The sequence below is a fragment of the Vicia villosa genome, linkage group LG4 (genome assembly GCF_029867415.1).
Source record: "Vicia villosa cultivar HV-30 ecotype Madison, WI linkage group LG4, Vvil1.0, whole genome shotgun sequence".
Lineage (NCBI taxonomy): Eukaryota > Viridiplantae > Streptophyta > Magnoliopsida > Fabales > Fabaceae > Vicia > Vicia villosa.
The window spans coordinates 168,441,802-168,468,069 of NC_081183.1; the positions used below are offsets into that span (position 1 = coordinate 168,441,802).

Here is a 26,268-nt window from a genome sequence, read left to right on the forward strand (position 1 = left end):
CAACAATAGCTTGGAGATTCACATCCGAACATCACTGTGCTGCCCACCGTTCGTAGCCTTATCCACGTCCTTCGATTCGAGCCACAACCTTCGTCGACACCGACAACATGATGCAGATCGAGCGACTCCACCATTTCAAAATCGTCGGAACGATCATCCTTCCCGACGCGAATCCTCCACTGTGACGCAACTGTCGATGCCATCACTTCCGTTCGGTATGTATCTTTTTGTCTATTGGCTGCTTAACTGGAAAAAGTATGAATCTTGTTGTTTGATTTTGTTGTATTGAGTTCAAAGCTGAAAAGAAATTGAAAACACGGTGTTTTGCGAAAGAAAGCAGAATGAGAGAGGAAGATGAAATCTACTTCCTCTGTTCTCGTTTTACTTATAATTTGAGTTTCTTTTCTTTTTATTTTCAATCCCTCGCGACGTGTCGACCAAGGGGTGGCTATTTTCATAAATTGGGAAAGTCAATTTTCATTCGTATATGAGTGTAGCTATGTCAAGTTTTTTCCATCCTTTTAATTTTATAATTATAATTATTGTTGTTATGTAGTGTTTTTTTATAGAAAAATGTGATAACTATGCTGTTGAAGTGCTACGGTAATACGTTTGGGTACTGACTGTGCCAAATTGTAAAATTGTGTTTAGCATATTCCTTTAAGTTTAGATTTAAGTTTTTTAGTTTCTTTTTGTTAAAATATTCTCTAAAAATAAAAAATATGTTAGTTAATTAGATTCTCTCTTTTAATGTTAAAAACATAAAAACAAGAGTTTTAATTTTTACTTATGAATTTGGTAAATTTTCTATGTTAATTTTTATTTTATCATTTTTCGTCAATTATTTTTATGCTTTATTACTAACACTTGTTTTTGATTATGAGGTACTACACTTGAGGCCTTCGGACTTCTACGGACATTTACAAACTTCATTTAATTTTTGTATAGTTATCCTTTTATTTCCATTTGGTTTTGTAATAATGGTACTAGGTATTTTATCCCCGTTTTTTAATTATGTACTCCCCATCCCGAAGCCATGTAATAGCGTAGGATTTATCTTTCTGCTTTTATTTTCCGCACCTATAAACTGTTATATACTGCTTAGATGTATGTTAGGATTGTATGGCAAGATAACTTAATTAATCGTTAGCTCACTAACCTCAAGATAAATAACTGAAAACAATACACTTTTTTTTACTTGTTCACACACTCACCTCTAGAGTACGCCCCTCTTGGTTGCCTTACGAATAAAAACGGTCATGTCCCTCGAACGTGAGGATACTCTTAGCAAGGTTGCCTACGAATAAAAGTCATCATAAAAGATCATAGACCCTTCGAGTTGCCTACGATAAAATGATCTTGTCCCTCGATGTTGCCTTCGATTAAATGATGATAGTCCCTTCGAAATGCTAAAGTATCCTCATAAGTTGCCTTCTATGACCACTCAATGACCCTTCGATGTCCCGAACACGTCCAATATAACAGGGACTACCTACTCCTATATAGTATGGATAGTCCTGGGAACTTTAAAAAGTATAGAAAAAGACTAATTAATTAGGGTAGTGCTCTTAACCTGCCCAACTCAATTAAAAAACATCTTTCCAAAATTCTTTAAAAAAACTAAGGCTACGCATTTACGCTAAAGTCCTTATGCCTCTTTTCAACTCAAAACAAACAAACATGAGCTAAGCAAATTAAGAGCCCGTAGATAACTACGGATGAAAAGGGTGCTTACACCTTCCCTTTTCATAACTTACCCCCCGAGCCCGTTTTCTTTTTAAAAGGTCTTTTTCTGTAATTTTTGCCTTTCCTAAAATTGGACAAAATAAAAGTCGGTGGCGACTCATGCTCACCGCAACATTGTTGCATAATAAAAATAAAAGTCAGTTCACCGAGTTACAGTGACCAATGCTTGCTTTTCTTTGAGTTCTTCTGCTTGTGCCTTGTTGCTTGTATGCTTGTTGAGTTTGCCATGAATCAAAAACATCTTTGTGAGATGTGGTCTTGTATTCACATACTCCCCCCTTTTGATGATGGCAAACCGGTAGTAGAAGCTTTGGCACTAAGTGGTAAAAGCTCCCCCGTACACTCAGCTGAGCTCCCCCGTACGCTCAACATCTATCTCCCCCTTTGACAACATCAAAAGAGATACAAGAAAACAGAAGAGGAGAATAACGAGAGAAACATAGATAAAACGCTAGCATTCATAGTATAATAGATAAAAGGTAGATAGTGATAACATGAGAGCCAAACATGTTTAAAGGTACACTTTAACATACATGATAATCCAAGAGATTAACAAAAAAGGCACAGTACGACAATATGTAAGAATATAACATAATGATAATGAAATGAAATGCAATAATATGATGATATGATGGAGAATGCATCCTAACGCCTGCCCCTTCTTCCTCTTCCTCTTTGAAATGTATGAGGACGGTCCTCTTCAACTTGTTCCAACAAATCAAGCACAGATAGATTGAGAGTGTTGAAGCTTTGGCTTATGTTGGCATGACGATGCAATGCCGTTTCCTCAAACTGATTCTGTCTTAGAGTCGAGTTGGAGGCAAAAGTCTCAAAATCGCTTTTGTGGTCTTGAACCAAGCTGTACAACGATTGATATTGTCGTTGTTGTTCGTCATAGCGATCTTGTTGGAGCTGTTGCATTTGTTGGAATTGGAGCTGTTGTGTGTCGAAGTGTTGTTGTTGTAGGAGTTGCATATTCTCTAACATGGAAATGATGTTGGTTTGATCCGGCGGAGGCGGAGCCGTGTATCCCCAAGGGATATCCTCTTGTTGTGGAGGAACATATCTCCAATTTGCATCCGTATCTTGTGCAACATCTTCCATGTGATGATCATCATCATTTGCATTATCTTGATCAAGTCCTTCTTCTTCATTACCTGCATTGTTTCCAAACTCCGTGGGATCATCATAATTGTAAATAACCTTCCCGGTTCCCTTTTGAATGAGATAGTAGGTTTTCCTAACTGGATTCCAATGGTATCCCATAAGAGTCAAGGTGGTTTGTGAGAATTCTTGAGATTGGTGTATGCTGATGTAGTGTAAGTGATCAAGCCGCATGCCGAAATGATTGACAATTGTTTGAATGATTGATCCATAACACAGGGCTGTAGTTTTCTGTTGGACCTCATGAAACTTAGCAGCTAGGAAGTAAGGCCAATGTATACACGTTCTGTTTTGCAGCAGATACATGAGCACAACTTCATTCCTTTCAATTCTTGAGTACCCTCCTGCTCTTGGTCGAATGATTCTTGAGATGACTCAATTTATGAGCCTAGGATCTCGCTTCAGGTGACCGGCTGTTATTGTTTCATTAGGTTTGTCAAAGACGGAAGGGTCTTTGAGGATAGATTTCATGTAGGCCACATGGTCATAGTTTCCCGGTACATCCCCGTCTTCCATACAGAATTCATCACCTACAATTTTGAGACCAAAGATACTAATCCAAGCCCGTTTGTCAACAACATGCGACCTAGAGCCCATTTTGAATCGGAAATTACAACCATCCCCTTTTGTAAATCCTGCATAGAAAGCCCTGACGGTATTTTCACAGTACGGAGTATCACATTGCACTAAGGGATGAATATTTAGATGTTCAATCAAAGCAGCGACATCGGGGATATGCATGTTTTTGACAAGATTTGGATCATAGGTATATTGCTTAACAATTTTTCTTTTCATCTGCCATTTCTCAAAATTTTCCCTACAATCAGGATGAACAAGAGCACTTACCGGTTGAGATGATGAACTAGAGGCAATTTCCTTTCCCTTTCTTGATTTTGGAGGCATGGTTGTTGAGTAGTAGAGTGAGAGAGATGATTTGTGACAGATTTTGTGCTTGAGGAATTAGGGTTGGCCGTACAAGTGATATGCAAATGAGCAAAAGAGGTAAAGGAAATGGTTATGTATGAAAGGATATGGGTCGGGTCGACCAACAGACCCACTTTTGGAAATTTTTGACACAGTAGGTCGACCTAATGTAGAGCTTGGTCGACCTAACAGGAAGGCTGTTAAAAAAATTGCAGTTTAGGTCGACCTAAAAGAAGGGTAGGTCGACGTAACTGGGAGTTTTAACAACATTTCTGAAAGAAGACTTGGTTAGGTCGACTCAGAGACATATTAGGTCGACCTAAATCCCAAAATTTTTGAAAATGCTTTATATATGATGTGTTTATGCCTAGTTACTTGATGTATGTTTATAATATGATATGCTATGATTGATGATGAAGCACATACATGAGTACGAGAGATATATGAATGAAGTCACTATAAGCATGTTAATTGATAGCATATTATAGTCATCAATAATATTTTTGGAAGTGAACAACAACCACGTTACCGCCTTCTCAATATGTAGGTGTCACCGTTTAGTGGAAGCCTTTAGTCATTGTGGAATGATGTCTGGCTTGATAATGAACTACCTTTACACTAAGAGAAATGTTAGCTTGAGAACAACCAATATATAGATATAAAGTAAAGGAATAACTTTAAGAGAAAACAAACGTAATTAGCCCAAATTAGAGATATCGAGTATCCCTAATTCCCTACGAATGTTGAAGTATTGCTCCGTTGCTAGAGGTTTGGTGAAGATGTCAGCTAGTTGCTTCTTGCTTTCTACATGTTCAAATGTAACGTCTCCTTTCTCTACATGATCTCTTAGGAAGTGATGCCTTATTTCAATATGCTTGGTTCGTGAGTGTAAGACAGGATTTTTACTCAAGTTTATGGCACTTGTGTTGTCGCACATGATAGGTATACGATCAAGCTTAATACCAAAGTCAAGAAGTTGTTGCTTGAGCCATAATATCTGCGCACAGCAGCTTCCGGCAGCTACATATTCTGCCTCAGCAGTAGATAATACAACCGATACTTGTTTCTTGCTATGCCAACTTATCAATGAATTTAAGAATAGATGACATGTTCCACTGGTGCTTTTTCTATCGGATTTGTAGCCAGCAAAATCTGAGTCGGAGAATCCTACCAAATAGCACTCATTTCCCATTTGGATACCATAGGCCATATGTAGTAGTTCCGCGTAAATATCTCAAAATTCTTTTGACAGCTTTTAAGTGAGATTCTTTTGGACAAGATTGATATCTTGCACACATACACACACTAAACATAATGTCTGGTCTTGAGGCAGTAAGATACAATAGTGAACCTATCATGCCTCAGTACAATTTCACATCAACCTCTTTACCTTTCTCATCTTTGTCTAGGTTAGTATTTGTTGCCATAGGTGTGTCAATCTCCTTCGCTTCACTCATTCCAAATCTTTTGAGCAGCTCTGTACAGTATTTAGTTTGACTTACAAATGTTCCATGACTGAGTTGCTTGATTTGTAGGCCAAGGAAGAAATTTAGCTCACCCATGAGACTTATCTCAAATTCACTCTGCATAAGCTTAGAAAAATCTTTGACAAGTTTTGCATTAGTAGATCCAAATATAATATCATCTACATAAACTTGGACTAAGAGAACATCTTTATCTGTTCTTTTAATAAAGAGAGTAGTGTCAACTTTATCCCTAGAGTACCCTTGACTAAGAAGAAATTTGCTCAAACGTTCGTACCAAGCCCGAGGGGCTTGTTTAAGACCGTATAGAGCACGTTTCAGCTTATAAACATGAGTTGGATACATGTAATTCTCAAAGCCGGGTGGCTGAGCAACATAGACTTCTTCATTTATATAGCCATTTAGAAAGGCACTTTTAACATCCATTTGGAATAGTTTGAAGTCTTTAGAACACGCATAGGCAAGTAAGAGACGAATAGCTTCGAGACGTGCTACAGGAGCGTATGTCTCTTCATAATCAATACCTTCCTCTTGATTATAACCTTGGGCAACTAATCTAGCTTTGTTCCTAGTAATAACGCCATTTTCATCAAGTTTGTTACGAAAAACCCATCTAGTGCCTATTACTTGATGATCTCCCGGATGAGGGACTAAGTCCCAAACATCATTCCGTTTAAATTGGTTTAATTCTTCTTGCATGGCCATTAGCCAATGCTCATCAAGTAATGCGTCCTTAGCATTTTTCGGCTCAACTTGTGAAACAAAAGCAAAATGATGACAAAAGTTACTTATCTTTGAGCGTGTTGTAACGCCCTTTGAGATGTCTCCTATTATGTTGTCAATTGGATGGTCTTTCACATTTGTCCAGGCCTTAGGAAGTTCTTCACTGTTTGAGATGCTTTCCTTTTCATTTTCATCATGAGACTCATCTTTCTCTTTCTCAGCATCTTTCTTTACAATATTTTCATTCTCATCTTCCTTATCTTGGACAATGTCTTTAGTGGATGGACCTGCACCATTAAACAAAAGACCTTTCTCGACATATTTTGTATAAGATTCATCAAAAGACACGTGTACTGACTCTTCTATTATAAGTAATCTTTTATTATATACCCGATATGCTTTGCTAGATTGTGAGTAACCAAGGAAGATGCCCTCATCAGTTTTAGCATCGAATTTACCAAGATTATCCTTACCATTGTTCAAGACAAAACACTTGCAACCGAATACATGGAAATGAGATACATTTGGTTTTCTACCTTTTAGTAATTCATTGGGAGTTTTGTTCAGTATAGGACGTATTATTATCCTATTCAAAACATAACATGCGGTGCTAATCGCGTCAGCCCAGAAATACTTAGGTAGACTACCCTCATTCAGCATTGTTCTTGCCAACTCCTCTAGAACCCGATTTTTACGTTCAACCACACCGTTTTGTTGTGGTGTTCTAGGAGCTGAAAAGTTATGCTCAATTCCATGTTTATCACAGTATTTTTCAAAAAGATAGTTTTCAAACTCTCCACCGTGATCACTTCGTATTGCAACTATTTTGGTGCTCATTTTATTTTGACATAATCTTGCAAATTGTGTGAAAGCTGGAAAAGTTTGATCCTTACTAGGTAGAAAGATTGTCCAACAAAATCTAGAGTAATCATCGACAATGACAAAACCATAGATGTTTCCACTTATGCTTTTAGTCCTTGAAGGGCCAAAAAGATCCATGTGAAGTAGTTCAAGAGGGCGTGATGTTGAAACCACGTTCTTTGATTTAAAAGAGATTTTTGTTTGCTTTCCCTTTTGACAAGCATCACATAGATGATCTTTTGAAAACTTCATTTTAGGTAAGCCGATTACTAAATCTTTTGTGACAACTTTATTAAGTAAGTCAAAATTTATGTGGGCGAGACGTCTATGCCAAAGCCATGAGTCTTCGCCTAGAGCAACTAGACACTTGGTACTAGACTTGGATACCTCATCCAAGTTTAGCATATAGATGTTGTTTACTCTTAAGCCGTTAAACATAATATCTCTTTTCTTAGTATGTTCTATTGTGCAGCCAGAATTTGTAAACATTACTTTAAAAACTTTGTCGCACAATTGACTTATACTTAAAAGATTATGCTTAAGGCCTTCTACTAGCAGTACATCAGTTATAGTAGTGGTAGAGGGGTTACCTACACTTCCTTTACCAAGTATGGCTCCCCGATTGTTATCTCCATAGGTGACATACCCCTTTTTCTTTGCGTGAAACTCAACGAAAAGAGATATGTCTCCCGTCATGTGTCTTGAACATCCGCTATCAAGGAACCACAACCTTTCGGCAATGTCAAGACACTTTTCAGCTTTCTTTTTCTTGTGTTGATGAGCCATAAGGCATAAGTTTGCTGATTCTTCTTCATCGCTTGATGAGCTTTCACTAGATGAATCACTTTCCCATGCTATGTAGGCTCTTTTAGATTCGTTATGACCTTTGCTTTGGTTCTTCTCTTTTTCCTTCTTAAGATATGGACAATCCGGTTTGTAGTGACCGGCTTTCCCACAATTAAAGCAAGGGCCTTTATTTTTCCTTTGTTGTTGTCATCTTGTTTGAACTTGTTTGATTGCTTTCTATAGTTGATCAAGCCTTTGTCAGAATGCTTTACTCCATTTTTCTTTAGATATTTGTTGTATCTTCGCACAAACAGTCCCATTTCCTCATCATCGGAGTCTTCGTCATCACTTGTATCACTATCCTCTAGCTCTTGTCTTGAGGTCTTAGAACTTGAAGCCTTTAGAGCTATTGACTTCTTCTCTACCTCTTTCTCCATGTTCTTCTCTTTCTTTGCCCTTTTCTCATGCATGTCAAGGCATTTAAGGTGTTGTTCATGTTCCTCTAGTTTACCAAAGAGAGTGGTAATGTCTAAGGTGTTTAGATCATTTGCTTCCTTTATTGCTGTAACCTTGGGTTGCCATTCCCTCTTCAAACATCTTAAGATTTTGTTAGTAGCAACTGCATTGGAAATAGGTATATCAAGAGAATTTAAACGATTTTTCAAGTGAACGAATCTCTTCTGCATGTTTTCGATGGATTCACCATCTTCCATGTGGAAGAGTTCAAATTCTTGAGTTAACGTATTGATTCTAGCTAGTTTGACATCATCCGTTCCCTCGTGGGCAACTTGCAATGTGTCCCACATAGCTTTAGCGGATCTACAATGGGAAACGCGATAGTATTCATCAACTCCTAGAGCTGAGATTAGAATGTTTCTCGCTTTCCAATCGTATCCATATCTCTTTTCATCTTCAGCATCCCAAGTATTTTCTGGTTTTGGAACAACTGCACCAGCTGCATTTGTCATGGTGATCTGAAAGGGACCAATGACAATAGCTGTCCAGATGTTCCTATCAATTGCATTGATGTGGACACACATACAATCCTTCCAATAGCCATAGTTTTCACCGTTGAAAACAAGAGCTCTATTGTGAGCCCCTTTAGGTCCGGAAGCCATCTTTCCAATAAGTGTTTCACGTAGCACGGAATAAACCAGAGCTCTGATGCCACTTGTTAGACGCTGGCCTAAGGATCTAGAGGGGGGGTGAATAGATCTCACAGAGTTTTTCAGAGTTAATTGAACTTTAAGCGAAAGCGGTTCTGAATCGACTCGCGTCTATTCCGAACCACTATTGAAACGATTGTATATGTGTTAAAACCACTAAATAGCTTGAGATAAACGATAAGAGAATACCCTATAGAATCAATATGTCGCTCTAATGAAAATCGATTAACTTCTTATATGATGAACGATGTTTGCAATGCAGTAATAGTGAAAGAAGCAAAAACACAAACACTTGGTGATAATGATCAAATTGATAGTGATTCAATGTGTGATGAATTGTGATGTTTATACAAGTTCTTAATTCACAATTTTAACACTTGAATCGTTGATCAATTTGCAATTATAACCAAATATGAACAGAACGTAAATGAAAAGATAAAAGCGACAAGAACACGATATTTGTTTAGGCAGTTCGTCGATCGTCCTCGCTACGACTACGTCTGCCCCCAATTCCAAACTGAAATTGGGAAATCTTCCATTAATGTTGAAAGCAGTTTATACAAAGAAGATAACAAAGCGATAAACAATAAACCAAATTTGTCGATCCTTTGAATCTTCTTCCCCCTTAATCTTGAGTCAGATTAAGGTCTTCCAAGAGCTTCACTTTGATCCCTTTCTGCAGTGTCTTGAATTGCTCGAACACTTGTTCTTCAATCTTCACACTCAGCTGGATCCTTGATGAAGCTTCTTGATAAAAACCCCCAAAATTCACCTATCTCGGAGGACAAAACCCTCAGATTTTATTCACCAAAAACCCCACAAATCTTCACCCACTAGGAATCTTCAATTTCGTTCCATGGACGTTATCGAACTCGATCACTAACCCTCAACACAAGAATGATTATGTGTAATTGTGTTGGAGATGATGAAGAACGAAGATGAGAAGCCTTTGTGTATCTTTCAGTTGTTGGTGTTGAGGAGCAATAATGAACCTTGGACAATATATATGAGAGCTTATCAGTTGGAGCAGAGAAAACCAGAAATTTTGGCATTTTTGATCAGATAGGTCGACCTCTTGTAGTGCTTAGGTCGACCTAACAGAGCTGCATATCCTTTGGATGTCATTTGTTCCCAGTTAGGTCGACCTGTTAAAGAAGTAGGTCGACCAGAATCCACTTCAGATGCGTTTTGGGGACCTTTCCTCAGATTAGGTCGACCTAGTTGTTGTGTAGGTCGACTTAGCAGAATGATATGTAAATTTCTTCATTTTAGGTCGACCTGTGTTGGGAGTAGGTCGTCCTGACTGCTGTTTTTCTGAGTTCCTCTTATTTTGCTTGTGTTGAGTCGACCTATATGCATAGTAGGTCGACCTGCTCTGTCATGAGTGACCAATGCTTGCTTTTCTTTGAGTTCTTCTGCTTGTGCCTTGTTGCTTGTATGCTTGTTGAGTTTGCCATGAATCAAAAACATCTTTGTGAGATGTGGTCTTGTATTCACATAAGGAGTAACCAGTTAAAAACGATCATCAATATGCTTCATATTGTCAAAAATAAATTTAAAGTACTTGATATGTTGCCTCAAGCACAACAAACTGAAATCATTTGCATAGTTGACGTTGTTTAGAACTTTAAAAAATGAAAGAACAATGTCACAATCAGGTTACCTCCTTATACTCGCACTAGTGCTGGAAAGCTTTAATAAATGGCTAACTCATTGGAAGCAACTATGTGTTGGGGCATCACGGGGAGCATCATATTGGGTTAAGAGCAATACACAAGTGAAAGAGACACTATATATTCACTCATAACTTTAAGGTGATAGGTGTATGAATTATCTCACCTATAAAATGCTCAACCTCCATTATTACAAGCAATATGGGACTAACAAATCACACTTGTGCACAACAATCTCCCCCTCAAGTGTGAGTTCATCCACTATGCTCCCCTTAAGCGGAACCTCCACTATTACAAGCAATGTGGGACTAAGAACTCACACTTATTCACAACAATTTCCCCCCAAATGTGAGTCCATCCACTATGCTCCCCTTAAGCGGAAGCTCTTTCATCCACATACACTTGTTCTGTCGTTGTGGGCACTACAAGGGACACGTCGCTTGACCACAACCATGTCAGGAAGACTTTCAATACAAGGAGTCATTCCCTTACTTGAACCATTGACGCTGATACCACTGTTGGGGCATCATATGAAATATTCATATTGGATCAAGAGCAACACACAATTGAAACTGACACCACATATTCACCCAAAATCTTAATGTGATAGGTGTATGAGTAATCTCACTTATAAATTTCTCAACCTCCACTATTACAAGCAATGTGGAACTAACAACTCACACTTGTGCACAACACTATGAAGGGGAAATCAACAAGTGAATCAATATGCTAACTTCGAACTCATTGAAAGGAAGGTGGTATCCTGTATTAGAGAAAATGCATTCGTTGAAAGATAGTGCATCCATCATATCGCTACAAATCCTCTTATCTTTATCTGACGGAAATACCTCCTCAGTCGGCTACAGAACCCACGTTCGTCAAAGCTTGATCAAAAACACCTTCACGAACAAAAGCGGAGACAGTCCCCACTATGCTTGAATCCACCCAATCGCTTGAAATGTCCTCTCCTGCCTTCTTGGTTGAAGTTAATACTATTACCATGATAATGATATGTTGTAAAAGGAATTGATGCAGGTACAATGAAGTGAGCAAGCTCGAGCAATCACTATCTCAAAAGCCTGAAATAAGGGAACCAAGAGCGAAAAGAGAACGTGGACTTCAGAACTCATAATAAGAATTAATCGAACTTGCAAAACCAGCATGGTCTCCGAATCTCTTGCGAGAGAACTGGTGAAAGCCACTCTACCCGCCCTGATGCACAATGGTAATCAACTTCTGTGCCAGAACTCTTCGCAATATCCCTATTAGATATGTCGCTTTATCTAATTGATGCTACCATCTCTTCCTTTTTATCTCACTAAAAAAAAAATAAAAAATATCTTCCAGAATTTTGAATATTTCGTTATTAACCCTACATTCCCACCTGATATTTTTAAAAGTCGGTATAACACAGTCATTAGAATTTTTGAAAAAAACCGTTATAACCCTATAAATTTATATTATATTTGTTAAAAAATATGATACAGACATGATATTTCATACCGGTATTTTAAAAACCTGATATAAATGGCTATGAAGAAAATCACATAAAAATGGAAGAAAATCACATAAAAATGGAAGAAAAAAAAAATCTTGTAAATTTCTAGACAATCAACAGTCCGAGACATATTATTTTACTTTTATTATTTTATTTTTGTTACAAAAATATTTTGATCATATTATTCATGATGGAGGAATGTGAGTATAATTTTAAGTGTAAAATATATCTTTAAACAGTTTAGTAGAGTGATATTTGACATAGAAAAGAACATAAATTAAGTAGCAAATTAATAAAATCATGTAGATTTATGTTAATCTAGTGGCTAAACTGGGTGGTGCATGTTGAAAATTTAATTAAACCTTCACCTACCTTCTCTCACGACTTCTCCCTCTATTTCAAATCATATAATATTTTGATGCATTAATTAATATAAAAAAAAATATTTTGATGAATTTATGTTCTTTTTTATTACCAACATAAAAAAAAATTAAAATAAGAAAAATATGATGAGCTGCATGGTAAAATTTAAAATAAAGAAAAATATCATCATCAACTCCAAAAGCATAATAAGGAATTTTCTGTATTAAACCTTTTGATTGATCAAACAGAAACACCACAGCCACATAACTGAGCTCCATGGTTCTATGAAATTCCTTGCAACTACCATATGTGGGTGTAAACAAATGGCCATAAGAAAGACATCTAGAACAAAACATAAAGCTATTGCATGAACCAAGTGTATTTCCAAAATTCCTATAATTTCTTCAGATTCTATCTTCTAACTCATAAGTTAGAAAAACAGTATCCCAAGTCCCAACATGAACTTATTCGATTAAAATGAACAGTCTAGCTACATTGATAAGAACAGGTGCCTCTTTACAAAGAACAAGTTTATGGGTACCCAAACTGGAAGATACGAAACTTTTATAAACTTGTATAATGAGGTGCAATGTGAAAAAATTATCGGTCGCATTATCCAAGTTATAAATACCACAAAATTATAAATCCATATATGACAACATTGCAAATGAACAACAACTAGGCAAAAATTATTGTAGTGTTAAATTCCTGAAATTATGTCCACTTGCTGTATCGAGCCGTGCCCATCTTTCCATTTGCAAAAGTTATGAATCTGAAAGTACTACGATGCTTCCATTTTCATCGCTGCCAATACATGTAAATTTCATTAATGAAACATACTTGTTTCAAAAGACTAATGTATATTAAACCATGCAACAAGTAGACACATTCTAGTTTTTTCTTTTATGTAATGGGGAAAATAATAAAGTTCACCCTTTACTCTCTTCAATTGGCAGATTCAACCTTGTTTTGTCACAATGTGGAAATTAACCCCTTCTGTTATACTTATATCTAACCCCAACTTGATCATAAAAATTGATAACAAATATTTTTCCCAACACTTAAACAGAGAGTAGATCATACCATAAATACCACTAAAGATTTGGCTGAAGGTGATATGATAAGGAAATATATGTGTTTTTTTTCCATAACTTCTCCCAGTTTGTATGTAGATTTGTACATGGATCTCAGCTGTCTGGCCTTGCAACCATGAGCCCTTGTCGACTCAGGATACGCTGGTGTTTACATCTTGTGACCTCGAGGCAACTTGGTAATTTGATCTTACATTCTGAAATAATTCATTTAAGCAGTCAATGCTTGTATCAACTGGCATAATTTATAAGAAATGGTAATTATGCAATCACATCACAAAAATAGGAGTCAATGCTTGTCCAAGTCCCTTTCAAATACAAGTGGCATAATATGCATTGTGTGCATCATTGGAGCAAATCAGAAAACAAAACTGACGTTGTCTCTTGAAAAAAAGTAGTGATATCAATTTAGTCCCTCCGTTAATATAATCATGGTTTTAAACTAAAGGAAAGTTTTGATGTTCCTCTACATAACTAAAGGGACAAAGTAATGTTAAACTTCTTTTAGGACAAAATTAATGTCAATGTTATGATGGATTAACATTCACTTGAAATTTTCGATGGTTATATTCAATCTCATTAACAGGGACGAAGAAGAAAATGGAGTTGGAGCGACCATGCAATATCCTCCCTTCAAATTTATCTGATACACTTTATTTTTTCATATCTCAAGAGGGATAACATAGTCCAGCAGTAAACTGGAGTACAGTACTAGTGTTTAATGACAACATATGAATTAGTATTCAATTATGACAAGGAATTTATCATATACCAAAACTTTAAGTGAATTTAAACGACCAGAAATTTTAAAATAACAAAAGAGAATGGAAAATTTCCAAATAACATTTGTTAGTTCTCGAGAAATTACTCTTTATTTTTCAAAATCTATCTATGAAAAACGTATATTTCATTTTTCTTAAAAGATTCCTGTTATCAACTCCTCTATATGAAAAAAAATCCATCTAAACTACTTTGGTTCGTTCATGTCTCTCTTCCATAGAGAAGGATGTTTTTCTTAACTGAAGTAAACTACGCCACCCGTAAACCTAGATAAGAATGATAAGGGAACATAGAAATTTCCTTTGAGGTTTTTAAAGTGAGTGCATCATACCTCTAGCAATGTGATGTAATAAAAATCCTCCATATGCTGCATGTAAGCACTTCCATCTCTGATTGAGCGGAATATATTAATTTCAGTTTGTAACAACTTCTCAATAAGTTCCATTTCGCCCTTTATCTGGATGGATCAAAGTTGACAATGGTAAACATTAAAGAAAGATAACTTAAAAAACTTAAAAGGAAGAACGTGTCAACTGTGACAAGTAAAAATATAATTTAAGAATATATATAGTGAATGTCTAAAAATATAATTTAAGAATATATATAGTGAATGTCTATCATGTTAAACCACATAAGTGACTATAGTCTATAATAGGGGAAGAATCACGAGTTATAGTTCCCAGATGCGGATGCCAAGTACTGTACTAACATTATTTCATGCTAAATCATTAAAATTGCTTTTTTCTAGGATTTCACTCTTTGCTTCCAAACCACTAATTTAGTTATAACAAAAATTTTAAACTAGTGTAATTAAAACATTATTTTGCAACATTTTCACCAATATCCATTTATAATATACTGATATAACATGTCATATGCTCATGAAATGAAAATTCATTCATACATATAGATTTCTGATTGTGTGTGTGCAAGCGGGCGGGGTATGTATCACATGAGCAAAAAAATGTAAGAAAAATAGAGAAGAAACATACAAATTCGTTGACTATAACATCTGGTGTGGATTCCCCAAGAACATCACCTTCGTAACCATGTCCTAAAATATCTTTATTCTCCTGGATAACATGTATTTGATATATCGTAAGAATGAAGAACCAGAAACTGTCCAGTCTAATTAAGACTGATGAAATTACTCTCATTTATCTCAAACACAACTTTCATATAGTGTGAATTAATTATACAACCTTTTGTGCACAAAGAATTTAGTCGTAGACGACAAGAAAGTAATCATAAAAAACATTCAAATTATTACTAACAAAGATTAATTAGTAAATAAATAGGGCAATATCAAGGAAACAGATTTTGGCAAAAAAGTTCAGACAAGATTGACTGAACAGGAGTAACACCATTGGGTCCATAGCTCAGTGGTAGAGCATTTGACTGCAGATCAAGAGGTCACCGGTTCGAACCCGGTTGGGCCCTTTTTGATACAATTTTTTTATTTAAAAAGAGTAAAGCTATGCCTAATTATTTCCTTTTTGCACAAATTTTTTATTTAAAAAGAGTAAAGCTATGCCTAATTATTTCCGAAGAAGTAATTTTTGCACAGAATTGGGAAACCCTTGTCAATCCTTTTGTCAGCATATTACTGCAATTTGTCAAATTAATTAGTCTCATTAAAATTGTCAAAAGAAGACATATGGGGTAAGAAGTCCATCCATGGGTCAGTAACTCAGTGGCAGAGCATTTGATCCATGGGTCAGTAACTCAGTGGCAGAGCATTTGATCCATGGGTCAGTAACTCAGTGGCAGAGCATTTGATCCATGGGTCACTAACTCAGTGGCAGAGCATTTAACTAAAGATAAAAACGTAACCATTTAAATGACTAATCGTTTCTATAAAAGTTATTTTGCACAGAACCAGGAAACCCCTTTTCAATCATTTTGCCTACATATTACTGCCAGTTTTCAAATTAATTAGTCTCATTAAAATTGACCAAAACAAAAAAGACCTGGCAACAGCATATGACAAAGTGCAGAGTATATTTTTATTTAGGTATGTTTGAAGCATTGGCTTAAAATCAAGTTATGTTTGACGCATTAGATTAAAGCTTACTAGGGAATTTGTTGGAACGCCTGCGGCAAGAAATAAAGGTTGATTGACATGACAATAACCCATTAATCGGGGTATAGTAGGAATGATATCTCTATGATTCACAACTCGCCAGCTATCTTTAACTTTCTGCAAATATTAGAGCAAAACTGTTAAACTATTTTACAAACATAAACAGAAAAACAAACAACGCTACTTTTACTTAACATGTGACAGTTTGGAAGACAAAATGGCTCTAAATAAAATATTCTAGAGTTTGCTATGACTTTTCACCACATGCTCCATTCACTTTGTGCTTTGGTAGGATTGTTTGAAACAATTCATAAGAAATTGAAACAGCTATGTTTTTTGGGACTAGTTGTTGAACACCGTTCTCTGAATTGTCTGTTGTGAGCCATACTAAGAAGACAGCAATTGTCTTAAGAATTTGGTCTTAGTCTTGTAAGATGAGGACTATCTAAACCTTATATGCACTACTAGGATAGATGTCTAGGCAATGTGGGAATAAACCAACCCCTTAAACTCAATAAACTTAAGGTGTTGTACTGCTACAACGAAGGCAGACGACGTGCCCAATAACAAACCGTGGGCGTCATTGAGAACTTTCCAACATGTGGCAACAAATACAAATTGACACTCCTAAAAGAACAGCAAACTTGACAGTACTTTATATTATGGAGAAAAGGGTGATATAAATTGAGCTACATGTTCTTTTTGATTTTAGATGCTAAATGTTAAATATAAATCCCAGTATTCTTCCTGTCACACTGTTGAGAAGTGTCTGACATTTAGTGTTAGTATCTCCTATTCAGGGTCTATAAATTTGCTGTTGGTAATTAAGAGTTTTACTTGTTGCTTAGTTTCATGGATATTTTATTTAATATAGCCGGTAACAAAGCGACAAGAACAGCGTCAACAAACTAATTGTGTAACCTTTTCTGACCTCATTATAAACCTCTGCAAATCTTTTGTTACCAACCCTGGGAGAACCAAAATTATACATAGTGATAGAAATCGCTCCTCGCCTGATAGACAATCAATCGATGAGTCAATAAAGTATACATTCGTTATCATTAATTTATAATGTGTCATAACAATGAAAATAAATAATCGGTTAAATTAATTGTCAGGCCATGTACATCTTGAAAATAGTTAAACATTAAAAAGAAAAAAGTGCATGTCAACAAGAAAATTTGTCAAGATTGAAATTGTATAGTTTCGACAAAACAGGGAAGACAAATATATAAGGTTTAGAGCATGTAGTTACAACAACAACAACAACAACCACGTCTTATCCCACTAAGCAGAGTCGGTTACATAGATCAACTTTCCCCATAATGTTCTATTCAGGACCATGCTTCTATCTAAATCGTTAATCTCGAGATCTATCTTAATAATTTCTCTTAATCTTTCTAGGTCTTTCTCTTCCTCTAGTTGTTAGACTTCTCTTCATCTGATCTACTCTCCTTACTACAGAATCTACATGTTTTCTCTCTACATGTCCAAACCACCAAGTCTATTTTCCATCATCTTCTCTATTATATTATAGACATTACCCCAACACTCAATCTAATTTTTTTCATTTCTAATCCTATCATGTTTAAAATTAAATTAAATAATTACATATATAAAAGGTGACTAAGTATGCGAGTGATAAGACCCAAAATGAGAAGGAGGACTTAAAGAGACTAATAGTGACTAAGTTAATTATTGAGGTGTTTAAATAATTAGTAGGTGTCTAAGTAATAAGAATATTTTACTAATAATATATTATTAGCAAAATATTGTATTACTAGGGAAATATTATTGAATAGCATATTTACCAAAAATCTTTATTAAGATAATTATTAAGAGAATGTATCTATACAAAAACATCCTATTACTTAGACACCCTACTAATTATTGAAACACCTCACTAGTAAACTTAGTCACTACTGGTCACTACTGGTCTCTTTTAAGCCCCCTTCTCATTTTGGATGCTATCAAGTATCAACAAAGCCCCCACCGGGAGGAAGCGAGGCTCACCCCTTTTTCAAATGCATAGATAATATAAAATAATTATATGACTAGTTAAAATAATCATTTCGCACATACTAGTATGTAAATGTAAAAGTTTAAACCATCATAAAAGTCAATGTTCATACAAAAATCACTTTGAACTTGTCACTAGGTATTGAAATTTAAGTTCTATTGAGTTTTGTTGAATTGTAAGTAAACTTGCTTTCAAACTCAAAGAACATAGTTGGCATGCCTTTTTTTCCTAGGATTTGTGGATCTCTATTTCTCTAAAAACAAGTAAAACATAAGTAATTTATGCTAACATAATATATTCTATATCAGAAAAGACCGTTAAAAATTATAAGCAGAAGAAATGCAACTAAGTAAGAGTAATTAACTTACTTAACTAATTGATTTGATGAAAGTTCAAGGGCGAGCAAGGTAGCCAATGCACCACCCAAACTATGACCGGTTATATAAACATGCCATTTGTGGGTGAACTCAGAATGATCATCCCTGGTACAAAAATAATACAACTTCAGTTTCTCAATATGAAATCAAATGTTGAGTAAGATTATTGAAGTGGGGTGTAAAACACATCAATATGGTCAATAGTCAATTACAATTAGGAGTGTGAGAGAAGAAATTTGGTAGTTATATCCAATAGAGAATATGTGCTCGGTGGTCATCACCCCATGAGAAAAATAATGTAAATATGGGCTAGTGTTTTATCTGCATACTACATTTCAACCCCAAAGAACTTTTGCGAGCAATGGCTATTGCTAGAAAGGATTTTTCAGTAGAAGTGATAAACCATATCCATGCCTTAACCCAAAGCTCAAACTTAAGTAAGTTGGTTCATGGCTATTGGAGAATCAAGGGATATTGTGATCTCTTGGATTTAACTTTATTTTATTCTATTTAAACCTTCCTTTATTATATGTACAATAGTTTTCGTATTATTCTTCCAATTATAACTCAAGGAAAATGTTTTATTGATTCACACGAAAAAAAATCAATGATTCAATTTAAAAGCTTAAATTTGGCAAGAAAAAGGTATTTTCTTTTACTAAAACAAGAAATCCTACGAGATACATGATTTCGAGGCAGTGTTTGGTCAATAAAACTTCTACGGAAGTACAACTTACACGTAACCAATTGCAAGTCGAATCAAAGAAATGATCCTGGTCCTTACTGAATCATATGCACTTAGAAAGCCACTGTGAACCTGCAAGATCTCAGCACTGTCAATAACCAAATAAATTTTGGTTCTTGTTGCTTTTTAGAGATGTACTATAAACAAAAACCTGTCACTAAGTAACATACTTGAACCTCTTGCTTGAAGTCTCCACCAATCCTTTCAGGATTTAGCCTGCGGAAGTCATAGCAAAGTTAGTTATGGAATAAAAATAATATAAGAACAACAATCAAGCTTTATCCCACTAAGTGGAGTGGACTACATGAATGAAACTACGTCATAATGTTCTATTAAAACTACGTTTCTATCCAACTTATTAATCTCAAGATCTTTCTTAATAGTTTCTCTTATAGCTTTTTAGGTTTTCCTCTACCTCTAGCGGGTTGACTACCTTCCATCGGATCTACTCTGCTTACTACAAAATCCACAGGTCTTCTCTCTACTTTCCATATATTGTGTCTTACTTCTACTTAGACGGAAGCCATACACTACTAAGGCTCCTCTACAAGTCTCTAATCTCTCATTTAATTCCTCTTTCGACTCTCCAAGTAGGACTATATCATCTGCAAAAAGCATACATCTCAATACTAGTTCTTAGATGTGTTCCGTAAAAACATTCAAAATTAAAGGGTTGAACCTTGGTGCAATCCTATTGTTACGGAAAAAAGTTTGTCTCTCACCCTATGTCCTCATACTAGTCAAAACCCCCACATACACATCCTGAATATTGCTTGAATACAAACAATCCTAACCCTTTTCTTCTCTAGAACTTTCCACAAAATCTCTCTAGACACTATCATATGTTTTTTCCAAATAAATGAAAACTAAATACAAGTCTTGTTGATCCATTTAATACCGCTTCATCACACGTCGTAGTGAATAGATCACTCGTCGACACTATTCTGTTAAGGAGTATGTCATCAAAAATATCATACAAAATCAAGCGGTATAATTTGAATACACTAATCAAATATCATACAGACCCGATATCTTACAATTAAAAATATATCAAAGTGGTAAGATTCTAGAATAATATAAGAAACGAACAGCTAAACAAGTCACAACAAGGTTAGAAATGGATGTTACCCGGCTGGAACAACCATAAGATCCGTTATTAAGTCCTTCCATGCTGTCTGAAAATCAAAAAGCATAAGCATCTTTAAGGCAAACCAGATGGCCAGTTAGTACTATGCCTAAGAGAACAAGAAGAATATAAACTACCTGTTCTGTTCCCCTAAATGCAATCACTAACCTTCTTCGCACCGAATCACGCCAAACTGCAACCTGAAAGCTCTAATGATTAAGAAAATAGAAAGCAGTGCCTGGAAAAATACTATGGCAGTAGAACTCAGAAATTGGTATGATACATTGCCAATTATCAATCATAAAAGATAAGTGAACTCATTGATGAGGAGGTAACAAAACACCTGTGTGTCGGTTGATGCATTATCTAAGAAACATATCTTTGCGAACTCAGACTTAATGAAACTAGGATGACCTAGTGAAGTGGCCAGCATTGTCCAGGCCTCCATGGCACTTTCAGCAGTTGAAAAAAGTGCTCTCATTTCTTCAGTTTGTTTATCAATCAACAATGATCCGCTTTCTAGGCTAGGAGACTTCTCACTAGTTGAATATTGAACATCACTGCCTACTCCTTTGGAAGACTCGTCTTTGGTTTTCCTCTCTTCAGAAGAATGTCCTTCATCTTTCATTTTGGAAACTGTTGCCGTCAAAAGCATTAAACCTCCTAAAATTGATTCAGTTTGCTTCATCAATTTCTCACTAACCTTTTTGACCTCTGGAAGTGAAGACTGGATTGCAGCAATGGCAGGCTGACCACTTGTTTTATTGTCTGATTCATCTGTGCCTCCAGGAATCGCAAGACCAGATTGAATATAAACATCTTCTGCAATATCTTGGGATTGCGAGCCAATTTTGTTTAGAAACTCCAGTCCGTCCCACTTTAATTTCTCCGGAACAGAGAGACCCAGCTTTTGAACAATGTTGGCATTGATAACATTGGAAAAATTCTTCCAAAAACGTTGATTTGACAGTTCGTCCTCACTAAGTTGTGGTGATGATTCCAAAGCGTGTTCATTTCCAGTTTCACTGTCAAGTGAGCGAAACTCTTCAATGTTTCTTTGTTCACTAGAGACTTCTGAACTACCAGCCTCACGAGAAGGCGTCTTCAACATAAAAGCAGATTCATTTGAATCCTCAGAACATTCAATATCATATTTATCATCATCAGACATCCGACCCTTCTCATTGTTAAATGACTTCAATTGCCCAAATGCATACTCCACAAATTGGCTGACTTGTACTGTATCAGAACCAATAGCCTTTCTGAGTGCAGAATCAAAACCATTCTTCTTTAAAAAGTCTGACACAAAAGGTATCTTCCACCACTTTTTCTCATCATCAATTTCTTCAAAGGTCTTGTACTTAACCTAAAAACCATAATTTATTAAGAAGTCACTACTTATGACTCATCCAAAGACAGGCAACCTCGTACCAATCATATAAGCAAATTGACACCAAATTAAGCATATCTAATCGCCAATTTCACTGATAAAATGAATAGCATATCTCAAGTCAACTGAATAACAAACACGTGTCATTTTACATTAGCCCTAGAGAATTAATTAATTAAATAAAAAACAATAAACACAAGGACTCTGTGGCCCAATGGATAAGGCGCTGGTCTACGGAACCAGAGATTCTGGGTTCGATCCCCAGCAGAGTCGTTTTTTTCAGTTTAGCCGATCCCAATTAGTGGGGACATCATGATGTTCACCAAAATACATATGCCAATAATTTTTTCCCATATAACCAAAATACATATGCCAATAATTTTTTCCCATATTAAGAATTTATACTGTTGGTTTGTTTTTATTCTTTTCCATTGAAAGAAGTATACCTCCAGCCAAACCTCTCCACCACCACCCATTCCTTCCAATTCTACCAGTATTTCATGTGTATCTCCTACACAAAAGAAAAAAATATATTATATGGTAAAAAAAAATGTAGTCAGAAGTCTAATATGACATCTTAACTTTATGTTCTCTTAATAAAATCATAAGTAGATTCTATAACACTTCTTTCGGAAGTTACCATTTCAATGAATCATGACAGTCAAACATGTCTGCAAGAAAATGTAGCATGGTTCAACTAAATGAAATTTTAAACAACAGAAGAATCTTTCAATATCTTGCAAGATTTTCAGGTCCTTACCGTCACAAAGCCATTTCAAATCAACAACTGCATTTCCCATGCGTTTGTGAGGGGTTACAAGGTTTGCATCCCAAGCTGCAACCTAAAATATACTGTCAACTGTAAGAAATTTAAGATTAACTTTTTTCTTATAACTTTACCATCAAACTTTTGATTTCATTTTTGCACATAAATTCGGAACTTTTATTTTTGAACCTAGATGATATACCTCAGTGCAGGTGTTCCATAAGAAAAAACATGCACTAAAATTATTGCTTGTGAAACCATTCATATTCTTTATCTAATAGCTTAAGATTTTGAAATGCTAGTGCTCGTGATAATAAATATTTTTTATACTAAATGAATGATTGCAAGGTTATACATACTAAGCTCATGATCAAACAAGTGCTTATGGGCCAAACACCTAGAACTCAAACTATCCCCCTCAAGGTGGAGAATATAGATCATACCAAGCTTGTTACAAATAAAATCAATCTGAGGGCCTTGAGAGATGTAGTGAGAATATCAGATAGATGATCACTAGAACTAATGTAACTAGTGACAGTACAACTAGATAGAGATTTTTCTCTATCGAGGTGACAATCCACTTCAATATGTTTGGTTCTCTCATTAAAAACCAGGTTTGAAGCAATATGAAGAGCGTCCTAATTATTGTGAAACAACTTCATTTGAGATGCCTCAGTAAATATCCACTCATGAATTTGTTGCTTGATCTAGATAACCACTCATGATATTCAATGTGTGTCAGTATGAGTGCATATATGAGAGAAACAGGGAGAGAACCTATGCTTCTTAACCTGTAGAGCTTTGTTTGAAGACCGCTTAAAATTAAAAGTAAACTCCTCATTCCATGTTGGCTCTTTTGTCCTGTCATCAATTAATTTTACATGATTGAACAAAATGTAGTTAGCAGTTATGATGGTAAAATGGTAATTTTAAACACTGTATAGCACTGCTGCAATTAGTCTTAGTGCAGAAACTGAAGATATTTGTTTTACTGGATTTTACAAAACTAAAAACAATAGTCCCATCAAAATCATTCTTATTTCAGCTTAACCAATACACAAATTGAAAAGAAAATGAAAATGTATAGTGCATCAAGCTAGAAAGTGCTTGCTAATGCAAGAATAATTTGGAAGTTTTCAAAACAAAAAAAAACAGTAAAACTGTACAAACTATGCAATCACATTGATTGTAATCTACTTCGAGCTATTAAAATTCATTTCAACCATTAGATGGTAGCTTTTGAAGAAGTGAAATGACAAACATAAATACTACAAAAGCTCACCCCCATTTGATATTGCTTTTAGCAGACTGAGAATCCATCTGTATGACCATATATGGATCACTTGTTCCCTAGAATAAATGTCAAGAAACAACATAAATAAAAAGAAAGCCAAGTAGTTATGTAAATTAGCTAAAAAATGTAGGGAGGAATAACTAAGTTGTCTGGCTAAGTAACAATAAGTGCAATTCATCTTATTACATTACAGAATTATACAGTACAGTAAATAAATTTATATAAGAGAACCAACCCATGGATCCATGGCAGGAAAACTGGATCCTTTTTTCAACTTTATGAAGAGTTGTCCATCATAAAGTTCACGAAAAAATTCCCTGCATATTTTCAAAAAGATCTTGTCAAGCATGCCCATTATTTTAATAAGGAAATGCATATGAGATTAAGTGCGTGTTTGGATTTGCGGTGAGAATGGCAAAATCATTGAGCTACCTTAATTTGCCAGAAGAAGTTACACTATAGAGATCCAACAAAATCATGATGTCACCATTATTTTGCTAAACTCACCACTCACCCAAACATAAACAAAATATAACATCAATATTCAAGTTTCTTTATCCATCAAGATGAAGTCGGCTACATTGATCAATGAAATCATAGAGTTCTTCTAAAAATGCATTTGAATAATTCAAATACATCGACAGAGAGAACCGCTTTAAAGGAAACTATGAAAGGGAATTGTTACTTACTCAGAAAGATAGATTGTCTTGCTACCAGCTGCATCAACTTCACGCCTACCCAAGTTTTCCTGAAACATGTTATAATGGAAAAGAAAAATAAAGGATTAAAAAGAAAACATAATACTAGTTGTCTAGTTCCAATGTCACATCATGATCATTTCTTTTCTTTCTATTCAATCTCTCAAATTAAATCATATAGGATTGATGGACTAGAACGAAGCGGAGCGCAATGAAACCTAATAGAATGGAGTGGATTGGAGGGGAATGGATTAGATATTCTATTCAATTGTTTGGATTTTTTTTTTAATTTGACGGAATGAAACATAACTAATAAGTTCATTCCATTGCATACACTCCAAATTGGACGGAATGAAAACTGAAGAATAGGATGGAATGGATTCTATCATGTTCCATTATGCTTCATTCGTTATTTACAAATCTAAATAATGAAAATCTAATTACTTACCACTCCATTACATTCCATCATATACCACCAATCCAAACATAACCTAACATAACTATGCTAACTTTTTTTTCCTCCAAAACCTCATCCCATTACCATTTTCAACATTTCAACAAACATAACTATGTTAAAACCCAAAACTCACCAACATACTGATTTTTGCTTTAAATTTTCCAAGTTAATCTCCAAAATTAAACAATAATTTTCTTAATTCACAAATAATTTTAGGTCAGCTTATTTTTTCCCTCCAAAAATAGAAAACCAAAAAAAAAAAATTAAAACAACTACTTCACCATTTTAACTCCAAACTTCTTTTAATTTGAGCGCAAATGATTACTGATTAATGCGAAAAAATAAGAATAATGAACTTCTTATAATTCAACAAACAAACTACAAATCTTCAAATCAAAATAAGCAATATTAAGAATAATAAACTCAATCACCAATCTATAATCATGAAAGAATTCCGCAAACATAAAACACGAGAAGAGAAAAACATACAGGTGGAGTTGTGTATGCTTCAAATGAGAAGCCAGCAAGAATAACGGCAAGGTTGATATCAAACGGAGGCCGTTCATCGTTTTTCTCAATCGGAATCCTATCAATCTGAGAATCGGTTTTGGAGGAAGAGCAAATCGAGAAATATTGCTTTCTTCTGGTTATTCTTTTACTTCCATTGAGTTTTGTGAAAGAGAGAAAGCGCGAATTTGTTGGAAAATGAAAATGAGGCGGGAAAGTGCGAGAAAATCGGGGGTTTGTTGAGTGAGGAGAGAGAGCGTAACGGAATTGAAGAGAGTTCATGTTTCACACGTGTGGGACTAAAATAGAAGGAAGAGATGGTGGTAGAAACTGGAAATTTGGAGTAGAAAGAAGGGGTGATGAGAGAAGAAGAAAGGTGGTGGCAATATGTGTAATTTGGAGGAAATGAAGGGGTGAGTTGATGTGAGAATAATAGATAGTATTAGTGGTTTTTTCGTGTGTGTAAGAGAGAATAGAGGTTTAGTGAGTTTGGGAAATGGTGGTTGGTTCTGGAACATGCTCGTGTTTCTGTCATTGGACGGTGAT

The 26,268-nt window shown here is 35.4% G+C and overlaps 1 protein-coding gene and 2 non-coding genes across 6 annotated transcripts; 2 read left to right on the forward strand and 1 right to left on the reverse strand.

The window, feature by feature from the left end:
* Nucleotides 1-12,860: 12,860 nt before the first annotated feature.
* On the reverse strand, nt 12,861-26,246 carry LOC131595838 (uncharacterized). 4 transcript variants are annotated; one of them, XM_058868334.1, is made up of 19 exons: nt 25,705-26,244; nt 24,750-24,808; nt 24,296-24,377; nt 24,049-24,116; nt 23,558-23,627; nt 22,761-22,842; nt 22,447-22,511; nt 20,954-21,976; nt 20,748-20,810; nt 20,613-20,659; nt 19,655-19,700; nt 19,477-19,556; nt 18,731-18,844; nt 17,274-17,355; nt 16,334-16,459; nt 15,252-15,332; nt 14,591-14,716; nt 13,472-13,676; nt 12,861-13,192 (listed from the first exon to the last, which is right to left on the reverse strand). In XM_058868334.1, exons 1-18 carry the CDS (start codon nt 26,002-26,004, stop codon nt 13,614-13,616), a joined length of 2,577 nt encoding a protein of 858 aa, XP_058724317.1. In that variant the 5' UTR covers nt 26,005-26,244; the 3' UTR covers nt 12,861-13,192; nt 13,472-13,613. The 4 variants fall into 4 exon arrangements, with proteins under 4 accessions (XP_058724317.1, XP_058724319.1, XP_058724318.1 ...); XM_058868336.1 differs by lacking the exons at nt 12,861-13,192; nt 13,472-13,676; nt 14,591-14,716; nt 15,252-15,332 and having other exon boundaries at nt 18,736-18,844; nt 25,705-26,246; XM_058868335.1 differs by lacking the exons at nt 12,861-13,192; nt 13,472-13,676; nt 14,591-14,716; nt 15,252-15,332 and having other exon boundaries at nt 16,348-16,459; nt 17,264-17,355; nt 25,705-26,246.
* TRNAC-GCA (transfer RNA cysteine (anticodon GCA)) lies at nt 15,628-15,699 on the forward strand. Its single transcript has one exon. It is a non-coding gene; the product is annotated as a tRNA-Cys (tRNA).
* On the forward strand, nt 22,201-22,273 carry TRNAR-ACG (transfer RNA arginine (anticodon ACG)). The gene has a single exon. It is a non-coding gene; the product is annotated as a tRNA-Arg (tRNA).
* Nucleotides 26,247-26,268: the final 22 nt, after the last annotated feature.